At 41.6% G+C, this 25,396-nt stretch overlaps 1 protein-coding gene across 3 annotated transcripts in view; it reads left to right on the top strand.

Moving 5' to 3' along the window:
- The window catches only part of ap2b1 (adaptor related protein complex 2 subunit beta 1), a 273,294-nt gene that overhangs the window by 160,228 nt on the left and 87,670 nt on the right, over positions 1-25,396 (top strand). For all 3 annotated transcript variants that reach the window (XM_078548661.1, XM_078548660.1, XM_078548662.1), the window contains 2 exons: positions 1,891-1,975; positions 21,157-21,243. In XM_078548661.1, the coding sequence (XP_078404787.1) occupies positions 1,891-1,975; positions 21,157-21,243 (172 nt within the window). The remainder of the gene's footprint in view (positions 1-1,890; positions 1,976-21,156; positions 21,244-25,396) is intronic.

Below are 25,396 nucleotides of genomic sequence, written 5' to 3'. Positions count from 1 at the left end.
AGGGTCGTTAGTCTGTGGAATTCTCTTAGCAGAAAACAGTGGAGGCTGGGTCATTGAATTTTTTCAAGGTCGAGTTAGAGAGATTTTTGATAGACAAGGGAGTCAAAGGTTATGGGGGGCAGATGGCAAAGTGGAGTTGAGACCAGTACCAGACCAGCCATGATCTTATTGGATAGTGGAGAAGGCTCGAAGGGCTGAATGGCTACTCCTGCTCCTAAGTTCTATGTTCCTAAGTGTTTCTCTTTTGTTCAAACGGAGAGTCTTTCTGATTGGGTGACTTGGAGTCAGTGCAGGCCAATAAGGACAGGAGTTATGGATGAACATGACTTGGTGCAGTATAGAATACCGCTTGCAGAGTTTTGGTTGAGTCTGAACTATCTATGGCTGGCAATGAGATGATTGAAATAGTTGAGTCTGGAGGTGACATAGGTATGGATGGGAGTTTCAGCAGCAGATGGGTTGAGGCAGGGATCAAGGTCAGTAAATTAGGGGTCTGCGTGATGGAGAGGCTATGGGATCAGAAGCTCCGCTTGGAGTCCTATAGGACACAAGGTTGCAAATAGCCCTGTTCAATCTGAGACGGGCTGAGAAGCAGAATGGAATCAGTGGCACCAGTTAGTACAATGTTAGGGGCTGAAGATCATGACTTTGGTCTTCCCAAAGTTTAACTTGAGGAAATTTGAACTCATCCAGTACTGGATGTCAGCAACCTGCCAGCATTAGTGAATGGATCAAGAGATGTGCCGAAAGGTGGAGCCGAGTGCTATCAGCATAAATGTAGAATCTGCTCCCATGTCTTTGGATGTTGCTGCCAAAAAGCACCCTTTTGTGGATGGGGAGAGTAACCATTGCTGGAGACGCTCAAGCTGCAATTGGATAATTCAGCATACAACCAATCAAAGGCCGCTCCATAGAGCTGGGCAACGGAGGAGAGCTGTTTGAAGTGGATGGTATGGTAGACAATGGCAGGGGGACAGAGTTTGAAGAGAGAAAATGGTCATGGTCAGAAATGATGTAAGTTTTGACTTTGGCATGGACTGTTTTTCAAGATTCATGGATTCATGCGTGGAACTATGGGAAAGATGGGCATAGATTTGGGAGGCAAAAGCAAGTTCAAAAATCTTTGGAGATTAAAGCTGATGGGGAACTCCTGACAAGCATTCTAGAAGCAAACATGCATGCTACCACAGGTGTAATGGCCAAACATCTCATTATAGGATTTTTGTTCAAATCCATTTACCAACGTGCTTTGTGTGTTTTTAGCTTTTAATTGGGCATTGTGAGATGTTGAGAGCAACAAATAAATTGTTTTCCATGACCTTGGAATGCCTCAAAGTGCTTTACTGTTAATGAAGTACCTTTGAAAAGTAGCCATTGTTGTAAAGTAGAAAATGGGGCAGCCAATTTGCACACCGCAAACTCCCACAAGCAGCAGTATAATAATGACCATAATCTGTTGTTGGATGTTAAATGAGGGATAGATGTTTTTCATTGCAAGGGGAGGATTTCTCTGCTCTTTTTTCAAATAGAATAATGTAATATCTTTCTGATAGATGAGGTATTACGCAGGCCAGACTATGGAAGCTGAGCAGAGGTTCCCCTAAAAGCAAAGTTGTGGCAGCAACACTCAAAGACATTGAAAGATAAACTGATGGATGAAGAATGAAAAATCTACCCACAGGGTCTGATTCTTTATTTTTGGGTGTAGCTCACAAATTACCTTCTCTTGATGAAAGCAGCATTGCTGTCAAAGTTGAAAGCATTGAATGTCAGTAGAAAATTAACATGCCTTTGGTTAAATCTGAGAACAGTTATTCACCATGAATTTGGACTGCTTTATTAAAGTATTCAGTCTTCCCAGTAAAGTTTAACCCAGTTTTATTATTTCAGGTGGCTGTGAAAAACAACATTGACGTCTTCTATTTCAGCTGTCTGATTCCACTCAGTGTGCTGTTCGTGGAGGATGGAAAAATGGGTGAGTGCTGGCAGAAACGATGCAGTTGGAGAGGTTAAATAGCTTCCCCTACCCTGCTGAAAGGTGCAGACATTTTTAATTGACGGTGTTTGTTCAGTCAGATAAGCAAGTCCTATTTACATATTGCATAGAATTTACATCACTGAAACAGGCTATTCAGCCCAGCTGGTCTATTGCGGTAGTTATGCTTCAAATGAGCCTCGTCCCATCTTTCTTCATCTAATTGTATCAGCATATCTTTCTATTCAACAACAAACATTTCCAGGCCTTTTCTCACTTTCTCTCTTGTACTTATCTTGCTGTCCCTTGCTATTTGTCTCAACTACTCAGTGGTAGCAAATTCCACATTCTAACCACTTTGGTAAAGAATTTAAATTTAGTTCAATTTAAACCAGTTTTCCGCATTCTATTACAAGACACTCTGATGAAAATAGAATTTGGTATGGGTCCCACGTTTAAATGATTTTGGTCAACAGAGACACCACTGAGAGGCAGGTTCAATAAGGAAGGAATAGTTTCTCAGCTTCGAATTATTATTCCTCTGCTGATAGATTTTGCTTAAGTAGTCAATCTGATTAAGGTAATTTTATTTTCATGCAGCACAGCAATTAACAGCAGTTCATTGATGTTAAAAGGATGCTGTCACTGCTTCAGTGGTTACCAGATAAGAGATTTAAGTCAGCATTGCTTTGTTGGTGGCGCACATATCTCCAGGTTAGGTGGTTGTGGGTCTCAACAATGCTCAAAGACTTGAGCACAATGTAGGTGATGCTTCATTGCTGCACTGAAGGAGTGCAGCATTTTCAGAGGTGTTTTCCCCTGATTCCCATCGACTCCAGTTTTGCTGGGGCTCCTTGATGCCACACTCGGTCAAATGCTGCCTTTGATGTCAAGGGCAGTCACTCTCACCTCACCTTGGGAGTTCAGCTCTTTTTCCCATGTTTGAGCCAAGGCTGTAATGAGGTCAGAAGCTGAATGACCTCAGCGAAACCCAAACTAATCGTCAGTGAGCAGGTTATTACTAAGCAAGTGCTGCTTGATAGCACTGTTGATGACCCCTTCCATTACTTTATTGATGATCAAGAATAGATTGGTGGGGTTGGATTTGTCCTGCTTTTTTCTGTACAGGATGTAGCTGGGCAATTTTCCACATTGCTGGCTAGATGCCAGTGTTGTAGCTGTACTGGAACAGCTTGGTAAATTTTGAAGCATAAATCTTCAGTACTATTGCCGGAATATCGTCAGGGCCCATAGCCTTTGCAGCATTCAGTGTCTTCAGCCTTTTCTTGCTATCACGTGGACTGAATCAAATCTGCTGAAGGTTGGCATCTGTGCTGCATGGGGACCTCCGGAGGAGGCTGAGATAGATCATCCACGTGGCACTTCAAGCTGAAGTATGTTGCAAATAATTCAGCCTTACCTTTTGCACTGATGTGCTGGGCTCCTCCATCATTGAGGATGGGGATGTTTGTGGAGCCTCCTCCTCGAGTTAGTTGTTTAATTGTCCACCACCATTCAAGACTGGATGTGGCAAGACTGCAGAGCTTAGTTCTGATCCGTTGGCTGTGGAATCGTTTAACTCTGTTCTGAGACATTTCTCAAAGACATCATTAGGCATTATATAAATACAGATCTTTTCCAAATACATTTAATGAGATTACTTTGAGAAATGCACTCTCCTGATTGTTCCAATTTTGATCTCTTTTGTACTGTTAACCAATTTATTATGGCCAGGGAGATGCAGCTGAAGAGAGCAGTAGGTCTGGGGTGAAAAATCAAGAACTGAAAATCAATGAATGGTCAGGAGCAATGCTCAATGATCATCAGAGTGCTCATGTAAAACACTTGCTCAAGCAAATAAATACAGAAGTAGAACCTTTGATGAGGTATAACTAATGTTATGTGGAATAATTAGGCTTGATGGATGAATTTTTTTTGATTCATGGATAAGAGTGTTCTTTGTTGCCCATCCTTAATTGCCCTTGAGAAAGTGAACCATTATTGAACTGCTGTAGTCAACATGATGTAGATGCAGCCACAGTGTTGTTAGGAAGGGAGCTCCAGACTTTTGATCTATTTTGAATGGACATTTCTCATCCAAAGCTTTACTTTGTGATCTTTTGAAATAACACAAGATGCTGCATGAGTTTCTTCAGATAAGCAGCAAAGATGGCCTCAATCATCATCAAATTTGCCAAGAATCATAAGAGCACTTACCTACTCAGTAATATTCCTCATAAGATTAGGTTTTAGAGAAAACCAAATTTAGTGCATCATGGAATCTGACTCTAATAAGAAAGCTTGCAGCTGCAGTGCATTTTGAAAAAATACTGTCTGAAAGAATAGTGGTTAACTTGCTTAGTATCCATTGATAATATGGATTTTCTTTGGTATTTAGTGCTACTATTAAAACATTGTGGGAATTGGCTTGAAGGAATTGAAGCCAACCATGTGAAGAAAGCTGGATAACTATCAATAGAAATACAGCTATTTATCCATGATGTTTCAGTGATTTAAGTAACTTGGTGTGTACATTGGTAGAGGTTTCTTATGCTGTCACAATCAACAGCTCATTCAAGCTAATATCCCCAACCATTAGCAGTATTAAAAAAAAGCCAAGGATGAGAAAAGGCCATGCAGTTTGTTTATCCTTCTCATAGTCTAACACTCTCCCGTTATAACTTCCTACTGTATAGCAAATACCCCTCATGGTTTTGTTTTCATTTCCTGCAATACTGAGTTCTATTACTATACCAGAATGAAATCTCTTAACTTAGTTCATTTCCGTACCCAATGTACATATATCGTGCCATAGCTTTAATGCAGCAAATTACAAAAGTATTGAATCTCCAGTTTTTTTATGCGGAATGCGGGCATTGCTGGCTAGACCAGCATTTATTGCCCATCTGTAATTGCCCTTAACAACTGAGTGGCTTGCTAGACCATTTCAGAGGGCATTTTAAGAGTCAACACATTGCTGTGGGTCTGGAGTCACATATAGGCCAGACCAGGTAAGGACGGCAGATCGTTCCTGCCCTAAAGTACGTTAGTGAACCAGATGGGTTTTTACGACAATCAACAATGGTTTCATGGTCATCATTAGATTCGTAATTCCAGATTTCTCTATTGAATTCAAATTTCACCATCTGCCATGGTGGGATTCGAACCTGGATCCCCTAGAGCAGTACTCTGGATTAATAGTTGGGCAGGAATTTATGATTGGCTTAAATAATGTTTGAAATCTGCTATTACCTATCAAATACCTGATTGACTAAATATGAATGAATCAGAAGTTGGTGCTCAGATATTTTTTCCTCAGAAAAGAAGTGGTCAAAGCTGCATTAGGAGTCCAAATAGTTGAAATGGCTGGATCACCTGGAAAATAAAGTAGCTATTTAATTTAAGATGATACCTGAGTGTGCACTATCTGGTCAAGGCTACCGTTCCCAAAGTACTAAGAGCCAACTAATTAAATAGCATACAATTTTGTGAAGTTGGATTGAGGTGATATTTTGCAGATCCCACACTCTAGCATTTAGCAACTTCACCTAGCAAATGGTCTCAGTACTGCACTTCCACCAGCACATCAAAGGCCGCAAGCCACAGACTCCTTGACTTCTCCCAGACAGAAGCGCTTTGACATTCTGCACTTGCTGCCACCCACTTGGCTAACCTAAGGCTAAAACACCATTCTTTTAGGTCATTGTCCCTCAGCTCCTTCCCAATATAAATACCCAATGCCACGCTTTCTCCCTTATGCTTCCACGATCTCACAGATAGACCTTACTGTCTGCCCTTTTGATGTGCGCCCTGGGCTTTTAACTAACATGAGAGTTAAAGGTTGAGTACATAGGTAAAGTAATATAACTGAGAACATCAAAGAAAGATAGAGAGAGTTATGGAACACTGAGGAGCTACAGCTTGTTGAGGCTTACACAAGCAGTAAAAGAAATATTCAGAGAAGCACAATGAGAAAACTGTTGTAGTTGAACAGAGAGAAAGAAAGTATAAGACACAAAGTTAGAATGCAAAAGGTAATTTCATTTTTCTCTTGAAGTAATGCTCAAGAAGATTAGCTGTGCGCTGTCCTGTTAAGATGCTGCACCCTGAGGACAGTCAAGTAAGTTGTAAGTTGTACAGAGACATACATTAATGATTGGCTTAGTTTTTTTATCTTTACTGAGGGGAGAAATGATTTAAAGTTGACATCTTTGATATGCAAATCAAGTTAACTTTAATTGCAACTAACATTTTTATATTCATGCTGACCCCGTGGGTGCTGCTTACTCCTTTAGTTAGTATGTCTCATAACGGTTGCATTTGCCCAGAACTTCCGAACTCCAGGGGTGCAGGGTGGGGTCATACCCAGGAGGTACCCCAGATGAGGTGCTGGGGGACCACCCTCCCCACCCCACCCCACCCCACTCCAGAAGTTCCCATGCAAGCACTGCGTGGGTATTGGCTGAGAGTTCAAACTTCACTGTGCAATTACCCTGCACTGGGAGCTATCAGAAACTCCGATTTAAATTGGAGCCTTCAGATGGTTCCAGCTCTCTCAGCAGACTAGTTATCAAGGAAAAGTTAGAAGAATTAAAAGCACTTCTAACTACTGGGTAATGACAGTACTGCCGCCGCCACCCCCCCACCCCCCCACCCCACCAGCTCCCTATGTCCCCCAAAAACACTCTCAACCCATGATTATCACCCTCCCCACCTGACCATCAAGAAGGCAGCTCACCACCACCTTCTCAAGGGCAATTAGGGATGGGCAATAAATGCTGACGCCGCCAGTGGCGCCCACATCCCATGAAAATTTTTTTTGAAAACCCTTCTGAACCCCTCCACCCATCCTAACCCACTGACTCTGGCTACCCAAACTCCCAACTTACCACACAACTGCCCCTGCCATCCTGCCCCCTCCTCTTACCCTGCCCCCCAACACCCCCCGCCCCCCAAACTACTCACCTTCTCCCTGACTTCTCGAAGTGGCCAGGACCCTTTAAATTTACTTGCTTTATGGCAGCTGGTGCTGTAAAAAGGAAGTGCGGCTATATTTCCCCAACCCTGCTGCCCTGGATTAAAGGAATTGGGAACCTGCTGCTCTGCACTTAGCAGGCCCACGTTGGAAGGTTGGCTGAGAAATGTGCAGCTCCTGACAAGATAAGTATAAAGGAGCTGAATGGCAATCCAACTGCGTTTGCCACTCCTCGGAACTTCTGGCCCATCTAGATTTTTTAAGTGGTTCAGTTGTTTAAGTAATTCAGAATGTGTACTAGTCCTCAGTGTTTTTAAAAATCTCATCAAACTTAAGTGCTGATTTTGTGGGGCGTGGGGGGTGCAAAAAATCTTGAGCCTCAAAGTTTAGCTTCAATGAAAGTTGTGTTTCTTTTGATGGCGAAATACTCTGGCTCCCAGTATAAAGCATTGCATTGTTAATCTCACCAGCTCAGCATGTGCAATGATGTGAAGCTAGGAGCAGTATGAATTGGCTCATGCAATCTGTCCCTACCACAGCATGTGGTCAGCAAATCCTCTTCTCACTGCAGAAAGAAAAATGCAATGAGCTTTGGTTTTCAACTGTTTACAAAACCGAATTGCTCTGAAAATGAAAGAGCGTACACTATCCTACTGGAAGAAGTCTTAAAATTTTATTCAGTAAGTTGGACACTTGAACTAACCAGTGAGTATTGTTCAGACACAGGGTCAAATAATTTGTGTTTATAAATGTAATGACAGCCTGAGTAGCCTTGTGCAAGTGTTGTGTTCAGACTAGCTAAAAGCACCTATTTAAGCACTGACAACTGTGATTCCAGAAACCACCGCTGGTACTCCTGGCATCCTGTTGCTGTAAGAACAATCCTGTCTCCAGACCATGAGAAACTTCCTGTAATGTCTCCCAAATACATGCAATTTCCACTGACTGTGCATAACATTTATGTTGCTGAATCATTAGCCTTTTGAAGACTGACCACTGAGGCCTGGGCCTCTAGGCTTCTCAGCTGAGGTTGGCAGTTCCTTCACCCTCAGGTCCTCCTGTTCAGTGCTTCACTGAGTGAAAAGGTTTCTGATTTGTAACTACTTTTGGGTGGGTGCACTTGAGTTGGTACTTGTATGAGTAAAAAAGCATGACAGAATGGTGAGGATAGGACAAGAGTTGGGGCATTTAATGAGCCCACATGTTCAACTGGGCCTTCTAAGTCATCTCTTAGAACTTGAAAAGCACAGAAGCTGATTTAGCTGTCTAAATATTTAAATTGCTCCTTTGAAGGAGTAGTGGCCAAGTGCACGGGCTTGGCTATACTTTTAACAATTCACACACAATTGAAATAACCTGTGCTTCCCCCGGCCCTGTTTTTACCAACCTGACTTTGTGCTTGCCAATTGATCTTGTCAATTTCTCCGCCTCCTGCATACACTCATGTTTGTTTTTGAGGTTAACATCCATCCTCCTGGTATTGGTTATCTACTACTTTTGCCTTTCAATGGGAGAACACGAGTTAATGGAATATAACTAGCAAGGATACTTCTCATCATGCCAGTAGAATCAGATTTGCAGGTGGAAGTTCCATTTACTCAAGTCTCCAATATTAGCAGAAGCCATATGAGTTCACTAAGAAAGCAAAGCACTAGGTCAAGTGTCATCCTGTTCTGGATTTTGGGCCAAAACCTTCTATTTAAGTGCTCTGCAGCCTGTATGACGGAGACTAGAGAGCAGGAATGATTTTGCTATTGATCAGTTTGACAGTATTCTTCTGATCTGAAGCTGATAAAGGTAATGGACTTTGGCTACAGGCCATTACTGCACTTTCAAGATTTTCAGGAACTCAGTCTCCTTAGCACCTTTCCAAACCAACGACCGCTACCATCTAGAAGGACATGGGCAGCAGACACATGGGAAGTGAAGTAGCCCAATCGAAACTAGGGTCCTGAATCTAAACAAAGGAAACTACCAAGGTATGAGGGGTGAGTTGGCTACAATAGTTTGAGGACTTCATTAAAAGGCATGGCAGTGGATAGGCAATGGCTAATATTTAAGCAATGAATGCATGCATTGTAACAGTTCTGGTGCAAAAAAAAACAGGAAAAGTGACCAATCATGGCTAACAAAAGAATTTAAAGATAGTATTAGATCCAGAAATGAGTCATATAAAGTTGCTAGAGAAAGTAGCAAGCCTGAGGGTTGGGAGCTGTTTAGAACTCGGCAAAGGAGGACCAAGCAATTGATTAAGAGGGAAAAAATAGAGTATGAGAGTAACCTTGCAAGTGTTTCAGGCAGGAGGAGGATTAATTTAAACAGCCCTGATTTCTCCACTCACTATCCAGGTTGGCGTATATATATATATATATATATATAATATTCTCCCTGTCTCCTGGATGGGACATAAGGAATATAAAAGTGGACTGTAAAAGCTTCTATATGTATGTAAAAAGAAAAAGATTAGTGAAGACAAATGTAGGCCCCTTACAGTCCAAAAAGGGAGAATTTATAATAGAGAACAAGGAAATGGCAGGGCAATTAAACAACTACTTTAGTCCTGTCTTCACAGAGGAAGACACAAATACTTCCCATAAATGCTAGGGAGCCAAGGGTCTAGTGAAAAGGAAGAATTGAAGGAGATTAGTATTACTGAAAAAATAGTGCTGGAGAAATTAATGGGACTGAAAGCCGATAAATCCCCAAGGCCTGATAATCTACATTCCAGGGTACTAAAGGAGGTGGCCTTAGAAATAGTGAATGTGTTGGTTGTCATCTTCCAAAATTTTATAGATTCTGAAACAGTCCCGGCAGATTGGAGGGTGGCAAATGTAACCCCATTATTTAAAGGAGGAGGGAGGGAGAAAATAGTGAATTACAGACTGATTAGTCTAACATCAATAGTAGGGAAAATGCTAGGGTCTATGATAAAGGATGTGATAACAGAACACTTAGAAAATATCAATGAGATTAGACAAAATCAACATGGATTTATGAAGGGGAAATCATGTTTGACAAACCTACTGGAGTTTTTTGAGGATGTAACTAGCAGAATAGATAAGGGACAACCAGAAGATGTGGAATATTTGGATTTTCAGAAAGCTTTTGAGGTTAGTGTGCACAATTACACATGGGATTGGGGGTAATATATTGGCATGGATTGAGAATTGTTTAAAAGACAGGAAACAGAGTAGGCATAAATGGGTCCATTTCGGAGTTGCAGGCGGACTAGTGTGATACCACAGGGATCAGTGCTTGTACCCCAGCTATTCACAATATATATCATGGATGAAGGAACCAAATGTAATATTTCCAAGTTTGCACAAAACTAAATGGGAATGCGAGTGATGAGGCGGATGTTAAGAGGCTTCAAGGCAGTTCAGACCGGTTGAGTGAGTGGGCAAATACATGGCAGATGCAGTATAACATGGATAAGTGTGCAGTTATCCACTTTGGTAGGAAAAACAGAATGGCAAAGTATTATTTAAATGGTGATAGATTGGGAAATGTTGATGTACAAAGGGACCTGGGTGTCCTTGTACACCAGTTACTGAAAGCAAGCATGCAGGTGCAGTAAGCAGTTAGGAAGGCAAATGGTATGTTGGCCTTCATTGCAAGAGGGTTTCAGTACAGGAGCAAGGATGCCTTACTGCAGCTACACAGGCTTTGGTGAGACCACATCTGTAGTATTGTGTGCAGTTTTTGTCTCCATACCTAAGAAAGGATATACTTTCCATAGAGGTAGTGCAGCGAAGGTTCACCAGACTGATTCCTGAGATAGCAGGATTGTCGTATGAAGAGAGGTTGGGTCAACCAGGCCTGTATTCACTGCAGTTTAGAAGAATGAGAGGGGATCTTATTGAAATGTATTAAATTCTGACAGGCACGGACAGACTGATGCAAGGGTAATGTTCCCTCGGCTGGGAGGTCTAGAACAAGGGGCCACAGTCTCAGGATACGAGGTAAACCATTTAGGTCTAAGATGAGGAGAAATTTCTTCACTCAGAGGGTGGTGAACCTGTGGAATTCTCTACCACAGAAGGCTGTGGAGGCCAAGTCCCTGAATATATTTAACAAGGAAATAGACTTCTAGACTCTAAAGGCATCAAGAGGTATGGGGGCGAGAGTGGGAGTATGGCGTTGAGATGGAGGATCAGCCATGATCATACTGAATTGGGAGCAGACTCGAAGGGTTGAATGACCTACCCGTGTTCCTATTTTGTGTGTTTCTCTCTGTCCATTTCCTTCTGCCTGCCTCCCTCTGCCCCTGCGCCCCCACCCAGCTGCCCCCACGCCCCCACCCAGCTGCCCTGCTGCTGCCCCACCCCCACCCCAACGATTGTCTTCCTTCATCTTCCTACTAAAACATGCCACCTTATACAAACCTATATTCAAACTTTTTTGCAAATTAAATACCCTTTTTTCAAGTTTATTAATCTCATCTTATATTTTGTCACTATTCTCCTCTGTATTAATTATGTCCCCAATTTGGTGTCGTCTGCAAATTTTAAATTTGTAGTTCCGATGCCAAGGTTAAAATGCTTTTTGTAAACAATTTTAGTCTTAGCACTGATACCTGTGGAATATCATTTCATGCCTTTTTCCAAACTGAGTAACTATCTACACCCTCTACTGTTCTCCATTTGTAGCCAGCTGGTTGTCCATTCTGCTGCTTGTTCCCTAAATCCACATATTTTGATCTTAGCTAGAGTCTTTCTCTACAATGAACCCATTGTTAGGTGGTCAGTTAGCAACAATGAACAACTATGGACTTGCCTAATTCAGGCACTGGTTGCTTTAGTCTGCTGCACAGGATGAAACCAGTTCTAATGTCCCAATATCCTTATCCTGGGTCAAATTTGACCAAAAGCCACTGCTTCCTTCCCTCTGGAAGAAGATTGCCAATAGATAAATAATGATCTTGAGTCTGAGCCCTCATGCATGGACAGCAGGCATAATGAACTTATGCCTGGTTGGCTAAGCATCATAATTAGCCTTAAAATTTGCAAGTCTGTGCCACCATTTCTTTGATTCCTGTTATAAATAGAGGAAGTGTTTTTTTTGCTGGTTTATGGTGTTTTCTGGATTGGGAGATTTTTTTTCCCTGAACGTGTCCTCAAATTGACTGTTACAGCGGATTTTCCTGCCATTTGGTTCGTGCCACATTTATCGCTCCTCCAGCTCCTCTGGGTAATTCTGGATGGAGTTCTTGGTAGTTTCTCAAAATTGATGCAAGCTAAAAGAAGTAAAATTCCACTTTTGATATCTACCAGTCAAAGCTTCAAAATTCCTCAGTCATATTCCTCTGATCTAATTTGTCTGAATTTTGCTTTTGTGTTTCTCGTGGTGGGGTTGGGGGGCACGGTGGGGAAAGCAACGGTGAAAATTGCATTTAGGAAGGTGCCTGGAATAGTTTTCTTTACTACAGAAGCCAAAAGCCTTGTTCCCTGAGCTTTAAAAGACAGCTAAGCTGGGGCTGTGTGGAGCTGAAAGTTCAGTGCTCATTGTGGACTTTAAACTGCAACAGCTGAATAAACCATTGGCATTGTGCATTGACCTGGCATTTCTCACACCAGCCAATCCCCCAACGTGCAAGTAGTCAAGGGTGGTGGTTTCCATTTTGCAAATTCATGTTTTTCTCAGGATAGTGAATCCAAATTGTGTTTTCAATGGGCAACTTCTCTCATCTTTGATTCTGCATTCCAAAAAGCTGTGTAATCTCTCTTACAGTTAATAGACAATTTTATATTTACATTTTCCATTTCTTTTTCTTGTATGATATAAATGCATTCAATGAATACAATCCTAATAAGATTTCCTGTCTCCAACAGGAAAGCTTGTAACAGGGCAATTCTGTCCTCAATAACTTCACTTAATAACAGAGTCCAACACTGAGGGCCATGTGCAACTGAGCTTTGAGCAGATTCCTGAAACTATCTGTATGAGAGCTAATGCCTCAATTTATCTACACAATTTCTACTGTTGCAGTGCCAGTGATGTGTAGTAGCACAGAGCTGATTTCTTGGCAGTTGGCAGTTTGGGGCAAGATCAACTTGAAGTAGTTTTGCACTGCTCTTGCTGCACTAAAGATGTTATCACTGGGGAATCACCTATTTAAATCTGAAACATTAAGTTTTTAAAAAGGGCTTGAGCATCTGCTCTATTGACTTTAAGTATCTAATATTAGAAAATAACCAATTCTGTCAGCTCCCTTCTAAGATGACAAACTTCACTGCTTAATGCACTATAATTATGGCATTAAAAATAACAGTTATAATTTCTGGTTACCTGGCCTGTCTTTCCTTGCTGCAATGTTACAACTATATAAATTGTCGCATCATCTTTTGATTCCTTAAGAAGACTAATAGTAAGCACCAATGCCATATTTTTACACAAGTGTTCAGGATCCTTTGTAGCCCTGTGTAATTGTTCTTTCTTCATTCACACCCAATAGCATTTATTCTGACAGGTCAGATTACAAGGTTGTTACGGTTATAATGAACATGCTTCCATGTGTCTTGCTGAGATAGTGGGGACTGTGTTGATTTAAAAGCACCAAGCATTGAGTTGGCTCCTTTTAATCAGCTTGAGGCATCCAATTGTTCATGATGGATGCTCATTAAAATATTGAGAAAACTCTCAACAATAACAAAAAAATTCTCTGGTTAATTCTATAAAAATGCAGAAGTCTATTCTTGACTCGGGTAGGATTACTTTTGATCTGCTACGTACATCTTAGCAGTAATGGCTTTTTATGAAAAATTGAGGCCTTAGTCCCCAAAACAATTTGTTTTGCTTGTTTTTTTAATCCACCTGCTGGCTGTGCATAATTATATGAATTCGTTTGCCAGCCATAGTACAAGATTTGTATTTTCAGAATCATTTTACTTTATATCATTTATTTATCATCAGTCTTTGTTTTGCCAGTTTTCCATCTCACTCCCCCTCCTCCTAAATATTTTGACTCTAGGAGTACTGGTGCCAGGTACTCGTCAGTACACCACCCAGTTGGCCATGCTGTTAGACAATGTATAGTGATAAGACTATTTTACCACAGTGGCATCATAGATGAGCTGAATCAGCCCTCAACCACTATGCACACTTTCTAGGTCCCTGGGTAATGACTTGGATCAGAAACCCTCCTTGATTTTCCCTTTCTTCGTCCAAGGACACTGAGGCCAGCTGCAGAACCTTTTGTGCCATCAAGCTTCGAATAGTTTAATGGCATCTTTTATGGCCACCTAAGACAGCAAATGCGGCCTCAATTTAACACTTGATCTAAAATATAGCATCTCTGAGAGTGCAGCACTCCCTCAGTACTACAGTCAGATAGCAACTGAGATTATCTGTACTTTGGAGTTGGAGTTGGAACCCACAAACTTCTGACTTGGAGAAAAGAGAGCTTTTCATTTTTGACAAGACTGGCACCTTTAAGGTATATTGTAAATTGGGGAAAGCTATTTGATTGTGTTTTTCCCCTTAGCTGTGCACTCATCTTTAAAGATCAATTAACCTGCCTCCCTAAATCTCTCTGCTACAAATAGTATCTTTAGGAACACTTTCAGGACCATCAATCTGCTCACTCGTAGGTCAGGTGTGTTGAGCATGCCTAAAAAAAATCATGATCTGAACTGGCACAGTGCATAACATGCTGCTCCTACTGCTTACAAAGATGGGCAGAACATATTCTGAATGTCAAAGTTCCTGTGGTTCACTTCTACAGCCAATGGACCTCATTCGTGTGTTCTCTCCCTTAATGAGTTTCAAAAAATAATCTATTTCATCCCCAAAGAGTCCATGTCAACCTTTGTATAGATTGTAATTCAAAGCCCAAAGTATAAACCTGGTGCTAAATCCACACACTGTTGACAGTCTCACTCAGAGACCACAGGTTAACTAACTGGTTTTGAAAGCAGAAGAATGTCACACTGGTGCAGCAGGCATTGCTCTCCTGAGATTGGGACAGAGTAGAAAAGCCTTCACATTTAACCATAGCCATACTGTGCCTGACCTGGAAATATATTTTATGCTGACAATGAGCATTCCAAATGCAAAAACCTTCCAAACCTCATTTGACTGTTTTTTGCATATGATGCTTTGCAATCTGCCTCGCTTTCCAAAAGTGCAAACCTTTGAACCATTTAATCTTTTCTTCCTTTATTGTATATTTCCTTGTTGGTGTCCAGATGGAAACTACTCTGCTAACTTGCAGTAATCCTTAATCAGGATGTAAATATATAGCAGTAACATTTTGCATTTATAAATAAATGTTGGAGGTTCAATCTAGCGGAAATCAAGTGTGCATTTTGGAAATTGGAATCAATGACAGATTAGCCATATTTCGATGGTAATGAGAACCCTTGAATGCTGGGAATCTGAAATAAAAGCAGAAAATAGTAGAGAGATGTCAGTAAGAACGATGTGATCCATGATTAAAATTGAAATGTTGCCGTATCCTTTGTTCTCAGATGTTGATTGTGTTTTATATCATACTTTACTGCCCAAGCATTCTGAGGTGGGGAAAAAAGCCTTTTATTAACTTTGTTCTTTGTTCCTACTACTTGCTGTTAGTCATAGAATGATATAGCAGTTTAAGACTTTGTCAACAGACTTGGGGTTACCTTTAGCCAGAACTTAACTGAAACAGCCATGTAAATATTGTGTGATTAGAGACTTGGAATTCTGTGGCAAGCTATTCACTCCTGACTCCCCAAGGTTTGTCCACCATCTACAAGGCATAAGTCAGGAGTGTAGCTCCAACAACACTCAAGAAGTTCGACACCATCCAGGGTAAAGCAGCTCATTTGATCAGCACTCCATTTTTTTGTTATCTATTTGTTTCATGGGCTATGTACATTGCTGGCAAGGTCATTATTTGTTGTCCATTGTTAATTGCTAAGCTATTTCAGCAAAAAGTTAAGAGCCAACCACATGAAAATGCACCTGGAGTCACGTCCAGATAAGGCTGACAGATTTCCTTCCTTGAAGGACACTAGTGAACCAGATGGGTTTTTTACAGCAGTCGTTGATAGTTTCATGGTCATTGTTACTGTTATTAATTGGATTTAAATTCCAATAGCTGCTGTGGTGGGATTTGAATTCATGACCCTAGAGCATTAGCCTGGGCCTCTGGATTACCAGTCCAGAAACATTACCACTACGCCACCATCTTCCCCCTAATCCACCACTTTAAACCTTCACTTCCTCCACCACTGATGCACAGTGGCAGCAGATATACAAGACGAACTAAAACAGCTTGCCAGTCTCCTTCAAAAGCACCTTCCAAATGCACAATCTCTACCACCTAGAAGGACAAAGGCAACAGATGCATGGGAACGGCACCACCTACAAGTTCCCCTCCAAGCCTCTCAGTGTATCACAGCTCCTTCACTGTAGCTGGGTCAAAATCCTGGAATCTCTTCCTTACAGCACTGAGAATGTACCCACACCACATGGACTATAGCAGTTCAAGAAGTGGCTCACCACCACCTTCTCGAGGTCAACTAGGGGTAAGCAACAAATGCTGTCTTGTCAGTGACGTGCACAGCCCATGAAAGAATTCATGATAATTCAAAAAAACGTTTTATCCATTCATGGGATGTGGCGTTGCTGGCTAAACTGGTTTATTGCCCATCCCTAATTGCCTTTGAGAAGGTGGTAGTGAGCTGCCTTATTGAACTGCTGCACCCATGTGGTGTAAGTACACCCACAGTGCTGTTAGGGGGGGAGTTCCAGGAATTTGACCAAGTGACAGTGAAGGAACGGTGATATATTTCCAAGTTAGGATGATGTGTGTGGCTTGGAGGGGAACTTCCAGGTGGTGGTGTTCCCAAGCATCTTCTGCCTTTGACCTAGATGGTAGTGGTCATGGGTTTGGAAGGTGCTGTCTAAGTAGCCTTGCTGAGTTCCGACAGTGCACCTTGTAGATGCTACACACTGCTGCCACTGCGTCACTGGTGGAGGGAGTGAATGTTTATGGATGGGGTGCCAATCAAGGGGTTTTCCTATATGGTGTCAAGCTTCTTGAGTATTGTTGGAGCTGCACTCAACCAGTCAAGTGGAAAGTATCCCATCACACATCTGACTTGTGCATTGTAAATGGTGGACAGGCTTTAGGAAGTCAGGAGGTGAGCTACATACCCCAGGATTCCTATCCTCTGACTGGCTCTTGTAGCCACAGTATTTATACGGCTAGTCCAGTTCAGTTCCGGTCAATGGTAACCCCCAGAATATTGATAGTGGGGGATTTAGCGATGGTAATGCCATTGAATGTCAAGGGGCAATGGTTGGTTTCTCTCTTGTTGAAGTTGGTCATTGCCTGGCACTTGTATGGCGTGAATGCTACTTGCCACTCGTCAGCTCAAGCCTGGATATCGTCCAGGTCTTGTTGCATTTGGAAATGGACTGCTTCAGTATCTAAGGAGTCGTGAATGGTGTTGAACATTTTTGAATCATCAGCGAACATCCCCACTTCTGACCTTATGATGGAAGGAAGGTCATTGATGAAGCAACTGAAGGTGGTTAGGCCTAGGATACGACCTTAAGGAACTCTTCCATTGATGTCCTGAGAATCCAGAGAGTTTTCCCCTTGAATCCTATTGACTCCAGTTTTGCTAGGGCTCCTTGATGTCACATGTGGCCAAATGCTGCCTTGATGTCAAGGGCAGTCACTCCCACCTCATGTCTGGAGTTGAGCTCTTTTGTCTATGTTTGAACCAAGGATGCAACAAGGTCAGGGGCTGAGTGATTCTAGCAGAACACAAACTGAACACCAGTGAGCAGTTTATTTCTAAGCAGGTGCTGCTTGATAACACTGTTGATGAGCCCTTCCATCAGTTTACTGATGATGGAGAGTAGACTGATGGGCGGTACTTGGCCGGGTTAGATTTGTCCTTTTTGTGGATGGGACACACCTGGGCAATTTTCCACATTGCTGGGTAGATGCCAGTGTTGTAGCTGTACTGGAACAACTTGGCTAAGGGAGCAGCAATTTCTGGAGCACAAGATTCCAGTACTATTGCTGGACTATTGTCAGGCCTTTGCAGTATCCCGTGCCTTCAACTGTTTCCTGATATCACGCGGAGCGAGTGAATCAAATTGGCTGAAGACTGACATCTGTGATGCTGGGGTCCTCCGTAGGAGGCCAAGATGGATCATCCACTCAGCACTTCTGACTGAAGATTGTTGCAAATGCCTTACTCTTTACACTAATGTGCTGGGCTCCCCCCATCATTGAGGATGGGGATATTTGATTTGTTTAATTGTCCACTGCCATTCGTGACTGGATGTAGCAGGACTGCAAAGTTTAGATCTGATCCGTTGGTTGGCGGATCGCTTAGCTGTGTCTATAGCATGCTGCTTACGCTGTTTGGCACACAAGTAGCCCTGATTTGTAGCTTGACCAGGTTGACGCCTCATTTTTACTTATGCCTGGTAGAGAGGGTCGACAGGACTGAATTTGCTGTTGTCATTTCTGGTGCCAAAGCCAATGTCCTTCGTCGTGATTTGATACAACTGAGTGGCTTGTTAGGATATTTCTAGGATCAAACACATTGTTGTGGGTCTGGAATCACATGTAGGCTGCTTTCCTTCCCTAAAGGACATGATGACCAGATGGGTTTTTACAACAATGGACAGTGGTTTCATGGTTGTCATTAGACTTTTAACTTAATTTTTTTTTAATGAATTCAAATTCCACCATCAGCCTTGGTGGGATTTGAACCCGGGTCCCCAGAGCATTAGCCTGGGTCACTGCCCCACTTTGGTTTACAGAGCTGACCCCAGTGTACACTTTTTGTAGAAGGAAAGAGTAAAGATGCAGCATGCAGTTTAAAGGTCTAAAGGAATTAGTGCATGTTATTTTAAATTATCTTCTAAAGCACATACAAGCTTTTGAAACCTCACTGCTTGTTTTTCAAAAAAAATCAATACTTTGCAATAAACAGGTTTGTCAAGAAGCTTCTTAAATTTATTTAGTAAATGGAGCTTCACAAGTTGCACCCCTAATCGACCATAAAAGCGGGATGAATCATCTCGGTCTCCGTGGGTGAAACCTTCACACCTTAGGACTACTGAATAACAATGAACAATTTGCACTTGCGAATTATAAAAGTGCATCAGTTCCTGAGAGCTCCAAATGCCAAACTCAATTTTAACTTTCCACTGTGCCGCTGATCCCTCTAACCCAGTCTAAGGACCTGTAAATCCAAGGCCAGAATTTTTCTCCAGCTCCATAGAGGGAGTAAGCTTACCTACTTTATTAGACTAGTATTGCATCACAGTTGGAAGGCTGCTGCAACCCAACTTTATATCTATATAAAGTGTCTTGAGCAGCTAGCCTTAATATCATTCTCATAAACCTTGGTACACTTTGCTGGTTATCGACGTTTCATGACCATTTGCATCTGTGGGGAGAAGCTCTGTTTCTCTCACTCTCTGTATTAGAGTATTTATTCAAGTGCGACATAAATGATTCTCAAATGAGTTCCTCAGTAATAGGAATATGATATAGAACAAAGACCTATTTCATGGTTCCCTATCAAAATACCTATCATAACGTTAAAAATGGCGTGGGTCATGTCCACCTTGCCCACTTCCCTCCCACCTTACACATTAATCCCCTCTACTCAATCACAGAATGGTTACAGCACAGGAGGCCATTCAGCTTGCTGTATCTGTGCTCACTCTCCAAAGGAACAACTCACCTAGTGCTACTCCCCTGCCTTGCCCCATAACCCTGCATGTTCTTCCTTTTCAGCTAATAATCAAACTCCTTCTTGATAGCCTCGATTGAACTTGCCTCCACCACACTCTAAGGCAGTGCATTCCAGATACTAACCATTTGCTGCATGAAAATGTTTTCCCTCATGTCACCACTGCTTTTATCAATTACCTTAAACCTGTGCTTCCATGTGCTCGATTCTTCCACCAATGGGAGCAGTTTTTCCCTGTCTACTGTCTCCAGACCCCTCATAATTTTAAATACCTCTATCAAATCTTCCCTCAACTCTCTTCTCCAAGGAACACTGTTCCAAAATCTCAAATTTATCTACATCGCTGAAGTTCATCATCCCTGGAACCATCCTTGTCAATCTTTTCTATGCTCTCTCTGATGCCCTCACATCCTTCCTAAAGTGATGTGCGGGCAGAACTGGACACAGTACTCCAGTTGCAGCTTAACCGACATTCTATACAAGTTTATACACTCCCCTCGCAGGGTTGCATGAAATCTAGTTGATGAGGAATTCTTGCGGACCATTCTACATTAATAAATTAAACTGTTATAATTACCTGTCGTTCAAAGATTCTTACCATCTGGACACCATTTGAAAATCATACTGTAATGAGCTGTGATTAGCTTCAGTGCCCATTTAGTATTACTGTTTTTTTGTTGATTTCTTAATTTTTTAGAACCTCCAAGTAATTGCTGACGTTGTAGAAACTAGGAAGCGTTGCATGAATAGAAATTACATTTCAGGGTGCTTCTGCAATTGTCACTTTAATTTGGGATTAATTCAGGCTCCTTATTCATCAGGCTTAATGACCTTTCCAAGTTTAATATCCAAGAGTAATGCCGGTCCACATGGTTTAACAAAAAAAAACTTCTAATATGTACTTCTAATTAATTCTAGCTGTTTAATGTTTAAGAGAAGAATATTTGAAATTAGGGATTGGTTTTAATTTGGAGAAGTGGGTGGGGGGAAGTGAGTTGTATAGTAATATTTTTGTATAGCACATTGATTCTGACTTGGATTTGAATCAACGAGGCTTACTTAACAAAACGATCCTCTCAGATGGGAAAAATAAGGAACTCAGGAAGTTTTGGAGCACTTTGCCCGATTTCCCTGTGGATGCCACTGTATAGCAAAAAAGCCCACTCACATTTCTCTGCCTCAGAACTCATTAGAATGCTGTGTGTGCAAAATGGGCACATTACACTAGTTCATCCGGCGTATTCTTCTAAAACTGAGCTTGATGACACATTGTTGGCAGATTAGGATAATTCTTTTACAACTCTAACCCGGGAATGCTTGCTGCTGGGCCTGGGTATTAAAAATGGAAACTTCCTCAATCACTTCTCCACCATGGTTATCCTTCACCTTGAATCCAAAATACACCAAAAATAAATGTAAAGTTTACCTTAATTTTAAGGTGTACTGTGTGCCACTGGACATTTGTTTCTGATGAATTGCTTTCTCCTTTCTAGAGCGTCAGGTCTTCCTTGCTACATGGAAAGACATCCCCAACGAAAATGAACTTCAGTTTCAAGTGAAAGACTGCCACCTAAATGCGGGTATGTGGACAATTTCTAGATAAAATACTGAATTTCTACGGGGTACTGGTGCAGGTATCTAATTTCAGTGCACCAAATCTCTTATCATTCTCTAAAACAGGTGGGAAGTGCCCTTATCATAACACTTAACTATATTTCTAACTAAAACATAAGATTGAGCTTTCAAAGTTAAAAATGTTATCCTTTTGATATGTTAGTAACCTTGGATATGCTAGCAGCTAGGTGAGGACTTCGGAGCAGGCTTGAGTCGTGTGACTTATTCCTCCTGCTCCTTACAATCAATTATGTAAAATGAAGTGTTTAGATTCAGTTGCAGAGCAAATATTGCAAGACCCTTCTCTCAGCTTAAAATTAATCTACTTTATCTTTTTACTGAATGTCAGCTTTGCTCTGTTGATAGCATTGTCACCTCTGAGTTTAGGAGGTTGTGATTTTGGGCTCACTGCAGGACTTGAGCTCATAATCCACGCTGACATTTCATGCTGCATTTTTGAAGGTCTCCTCCTTTAGATGAGACATGAAATTGAAGCCCCATCTGCTTGTTTCAGTGGTCAGGTGCATGTTAACATCCCATGGCATTATTCAAAGATTAGGGGATTTTCCATGCCCAAGTAAACAGTTCTCCCTCTGCCAAACCTGCCAAAAACCAGGTTTACTAGTTCATTTAAGGTGAATGGCTGATGCATTTGCCTACAGTGACTGCATTTTTATGTGCAGCATCTTAGGGTATTGGAGGTAACCTTGGGAGGTCAGAGACAGAGTAGGAATAAAGGGAGCATTCTCTGGTGGGATATGATCAGAAATCTATACTGGAGCCTCAGCTTTTCACCATGTATATCAATGACTCGAGTGATGGAATAGAGAATTGTATATTCAAGTTTTCAGATGACAAAGTTTGGAGACACAGTAAGTTGTGTCGACAGGAGGAAGAAGTTAGAAAGGGACATGGACAGACTAGTAAATGGCCAAAACTATGGCAGATAGTTACAGGGGTATGTGTGACATCATCCGCTTTGCAGGCAAGAAGGCAACTCAGGATAATTTCTTAATAGTAAAAGACTAAGAGCCGTGGTAGAGCAAAGGAATTTAACTGTCCAAATACACAAATCGTGAAAGCTAGTTTATTATAGATACAGTAAGTGATCAAGTGGATTGTTGGCCTTTCTCTCAAGGAATTGAAATGCAAAGGGAAATAAATGCTGCTTCAGTTCTATAGAGCCTTGGTCAGACCTCATGCAAAAGCAAAAGGCTGTGGGTGCTGGAAATACTCGGCAGATCTGGCAGCATTTGTGGAGAGAGAAACAGAGTTAACTTTTCAGATCTATGGTTTTTCTCTCTCCACAGATGCTGCCAGACCTGAATTTTTCCAGCACTTTGTGCTTCTATTTGGGTAGACATCATCTGGAGTACAGTTTTCAGTTTTGGACACCAAACCTTGGGAAATATATATCAGCTTTAAGAGATACATTGAGTATTCACCAGAATGATGCCAGTGTTTCAGGGGCTACACTGAATGCAAGTTCATACATTTGGTTTGTATTTCCTTGCACTTAGAAGGTTGAGGGGTGATTTAATTGAAGCGTTTGAAATGATAAAGGAATTCCGGAGGGTAGATACAGAGAAACAACTACATCAGGAATTCGGAGCAAGGGTTGCAATGTGAAAATTAGCGGTAAGCCATTTAGGAATGAAATCAACAATTTATCTATGCAAAGGTAGTTGAAATCAGGAACTGTCTCCCAAAAGGCTGTGGCTGCTGGGTTAATTCAAAATTTTCAAGACAGATAAAATTTTGATGGGCAAGGGTATCAAAGAATATGGATCAAAGGCAGGTAAATGGAGTTGGGATGCAGATCAGCCATGATTTGATTGAATGGCAAACCAGACCGGAAGGGCCGAATGGCCTCCTATCATTTCTATGTTCTGTGCAACATGAAAAATGGAATCCTTTCTTTAGCACATTCCTGAAGCTCTTACTATATTCTTTAATAGTTTTGTAAGGTAACTAAAATCAATGAAAAGACAAACAGGAATTAATTTCTACATGCAAATTATAATAGAAGACAAACCTGTCAGTAGGTGTGTGATTTTGAATGCGCTGAAAATATTAAAAGCTGGATTACGGTAATGTAGAAAATTGTATCATGAACACTAACTTGTTATTTAATTGCCAGGGATTAGCTACGAAATGAATTCCCAAGATAGTTGTGTTGATTTAAAGTTGTAGATGATCTGATTATAAAATTCTTGATGCACTCTTCCTTTACTGTTGTAATTTCTGTATCTTTGAGCAACATTTCTTGTTTTATGTTCAGAGCACAGCTGCCCTGGGGCCTGCATTAAAATGTAATTTCTTGGCTGAATTTATGATGTGTAAATGTCAACTGCTGGCCTGCTTTTCAGCTTTTTGCTCAGGTGCATATTTTAGAGCAGATGATTATGGATATATAATTTCAGATGGTGCCTTTTGAGTATTACATCAGTTCATTATAACTTCACAGCTGCTTGTGCATAATGAGTTTTCTCATGTGGTGTCTAGGGTACCAGCATTGAAGCTGCATTCAGTGTTGCCATTGGATGTATTTAGTGCAATATACCAACACTCAATAGGAGAAGTAGCATGTGGGCAAGGCCTGTTTAATATGATATAATCCTGTGGGATACTCTTAGTTTATCCCTGCAGTTTGCTCCCATTACGGCCTTCCTTGTTCGAGATGAAGATGACCATGTTCATCATCTGGGGTGTTTGGTAGAATTCCGGTGGATACATAGATGACTGGTAAGGCCAATCTGCACCCTAGAAGGCTCTGCTGAACATGGGACAAAATACTGCAGATGATTGAGTTTTGGATGAGTTACTCACTCAGGATTTCCCCATCTGTTTTTTTACTCTGCCTCTGATATACGCATGCTTTTGAAGGAGGTCGCACCATTTTTTATTAGGTAATGTCAGGTGCAGCGATCTTGGGTGAGCTTCTCTCAGGACTCAAAATTGATATCAAAACTCTTAAGTGAAGCCTTCAGAGTGTCCTTGTTGAGATTCGTTTGACTACCATGACAGCACAAACTCAGACTCAAGCTCTCTATAGAAGATCCACTCAAGTAAGCGAGTGTCAAGCTACGTGACCAGCTCAACTCAGCTGTGACTGTCTTAATATGACGTGGGTGCTTGGCATGCCAGCTCGGGTGAGCACCTCAGTGTCTGGTATTTTGTTCTGCCATCTGATCTTCAGAAGCTTCTGCAGGCAGCTCAAGTGAAAGTGGTTGAGCTTCTTGGCATGACACTGGTACACAGTCCAAGTCTCACGTGAGAAAAGCAGAGTGGACAGGACTATTGCTGTGTAGACTTTCATTTAGGGACGCAGACTTTCTCCTCTTCAATCCAAGACTGATGTCCGAAGTCTGCCGAAGGCTACACTTATATTGGCAATTCATGCGTGTGTCTTGTCATCAATGTAGACAGCTCGAAAGAGTGTGCTGCAGAGAGCTTATCCACTATTAACAGGTTCTAGTCATGAACCGAAAGCTTGGCCTCAGGCTAGGGCTTTCCTGGAGCAGGCTGTTGCATTACTTCAGTTTTCATTATGCTGAGCATAAGGCCAAAGTTGTCTCATGCTTTGGAGAACAAGTCCATGCTACATTTATCCTTCAACCAACATAACATTATCTGGCTATTACCCTGTTGTTAGTGGAACCTAGCTGTATGCAAATTGGCAGCCATTTACAGTTGATGTAGTTTATATGGATTTCAGCAAAGCCTTTGACAAGGTCCCAAGTGGGAGACTTATAAAGAAGGCAAATGCACATGGGATGCAGGGTAATTTGATAAGGTAGATTCAAAATGGGCTTAGTTGTAGGAGACAGAGGGTGATGACAGAAGGATGCTTTAGTGACTGGAAGCTAGTGTCCAGTGGCGTACCACAGGAATCTGTGCTCGGTCCCTATTATTTGTCATTTATATAAACGACATAGATGACGATGTGGGGGGTAGGATTAGTAAGTTTGCGGATGACACAAAGATTGGCCGGGTGGGTAACAGTGAGGTTGAGTGTCTTGAGCTACAGGAAGATATAGACCGGATGGTCAAATGGGCAGATAAATGGCAGATGGAACTTAACCCTTAAGTTTGGAAGGAGTAATTTGACAAGGAAGT

The sequence above is a fragment of the Cetorhinus maximus genome, chromosome 9, assembly GCF_964194155.1.
Source record: "Cetorhinus maximus chromosome 9, sCetMax3.hap1.1, whole genome shotgun sequence".
Classification (NCBI taxonomy): Eukaryota; Metazoa; Chordata; class Chondrichthyes; order Lamniformes; family Cetorhinidae; genus Cetorhinus; species Cetorhinus maximus.
The sequence above is the reverse complement of the archived record's forward strand: the minus strand, read 5'-3'. Positions and strand labels throughout refer to the sequence as shown.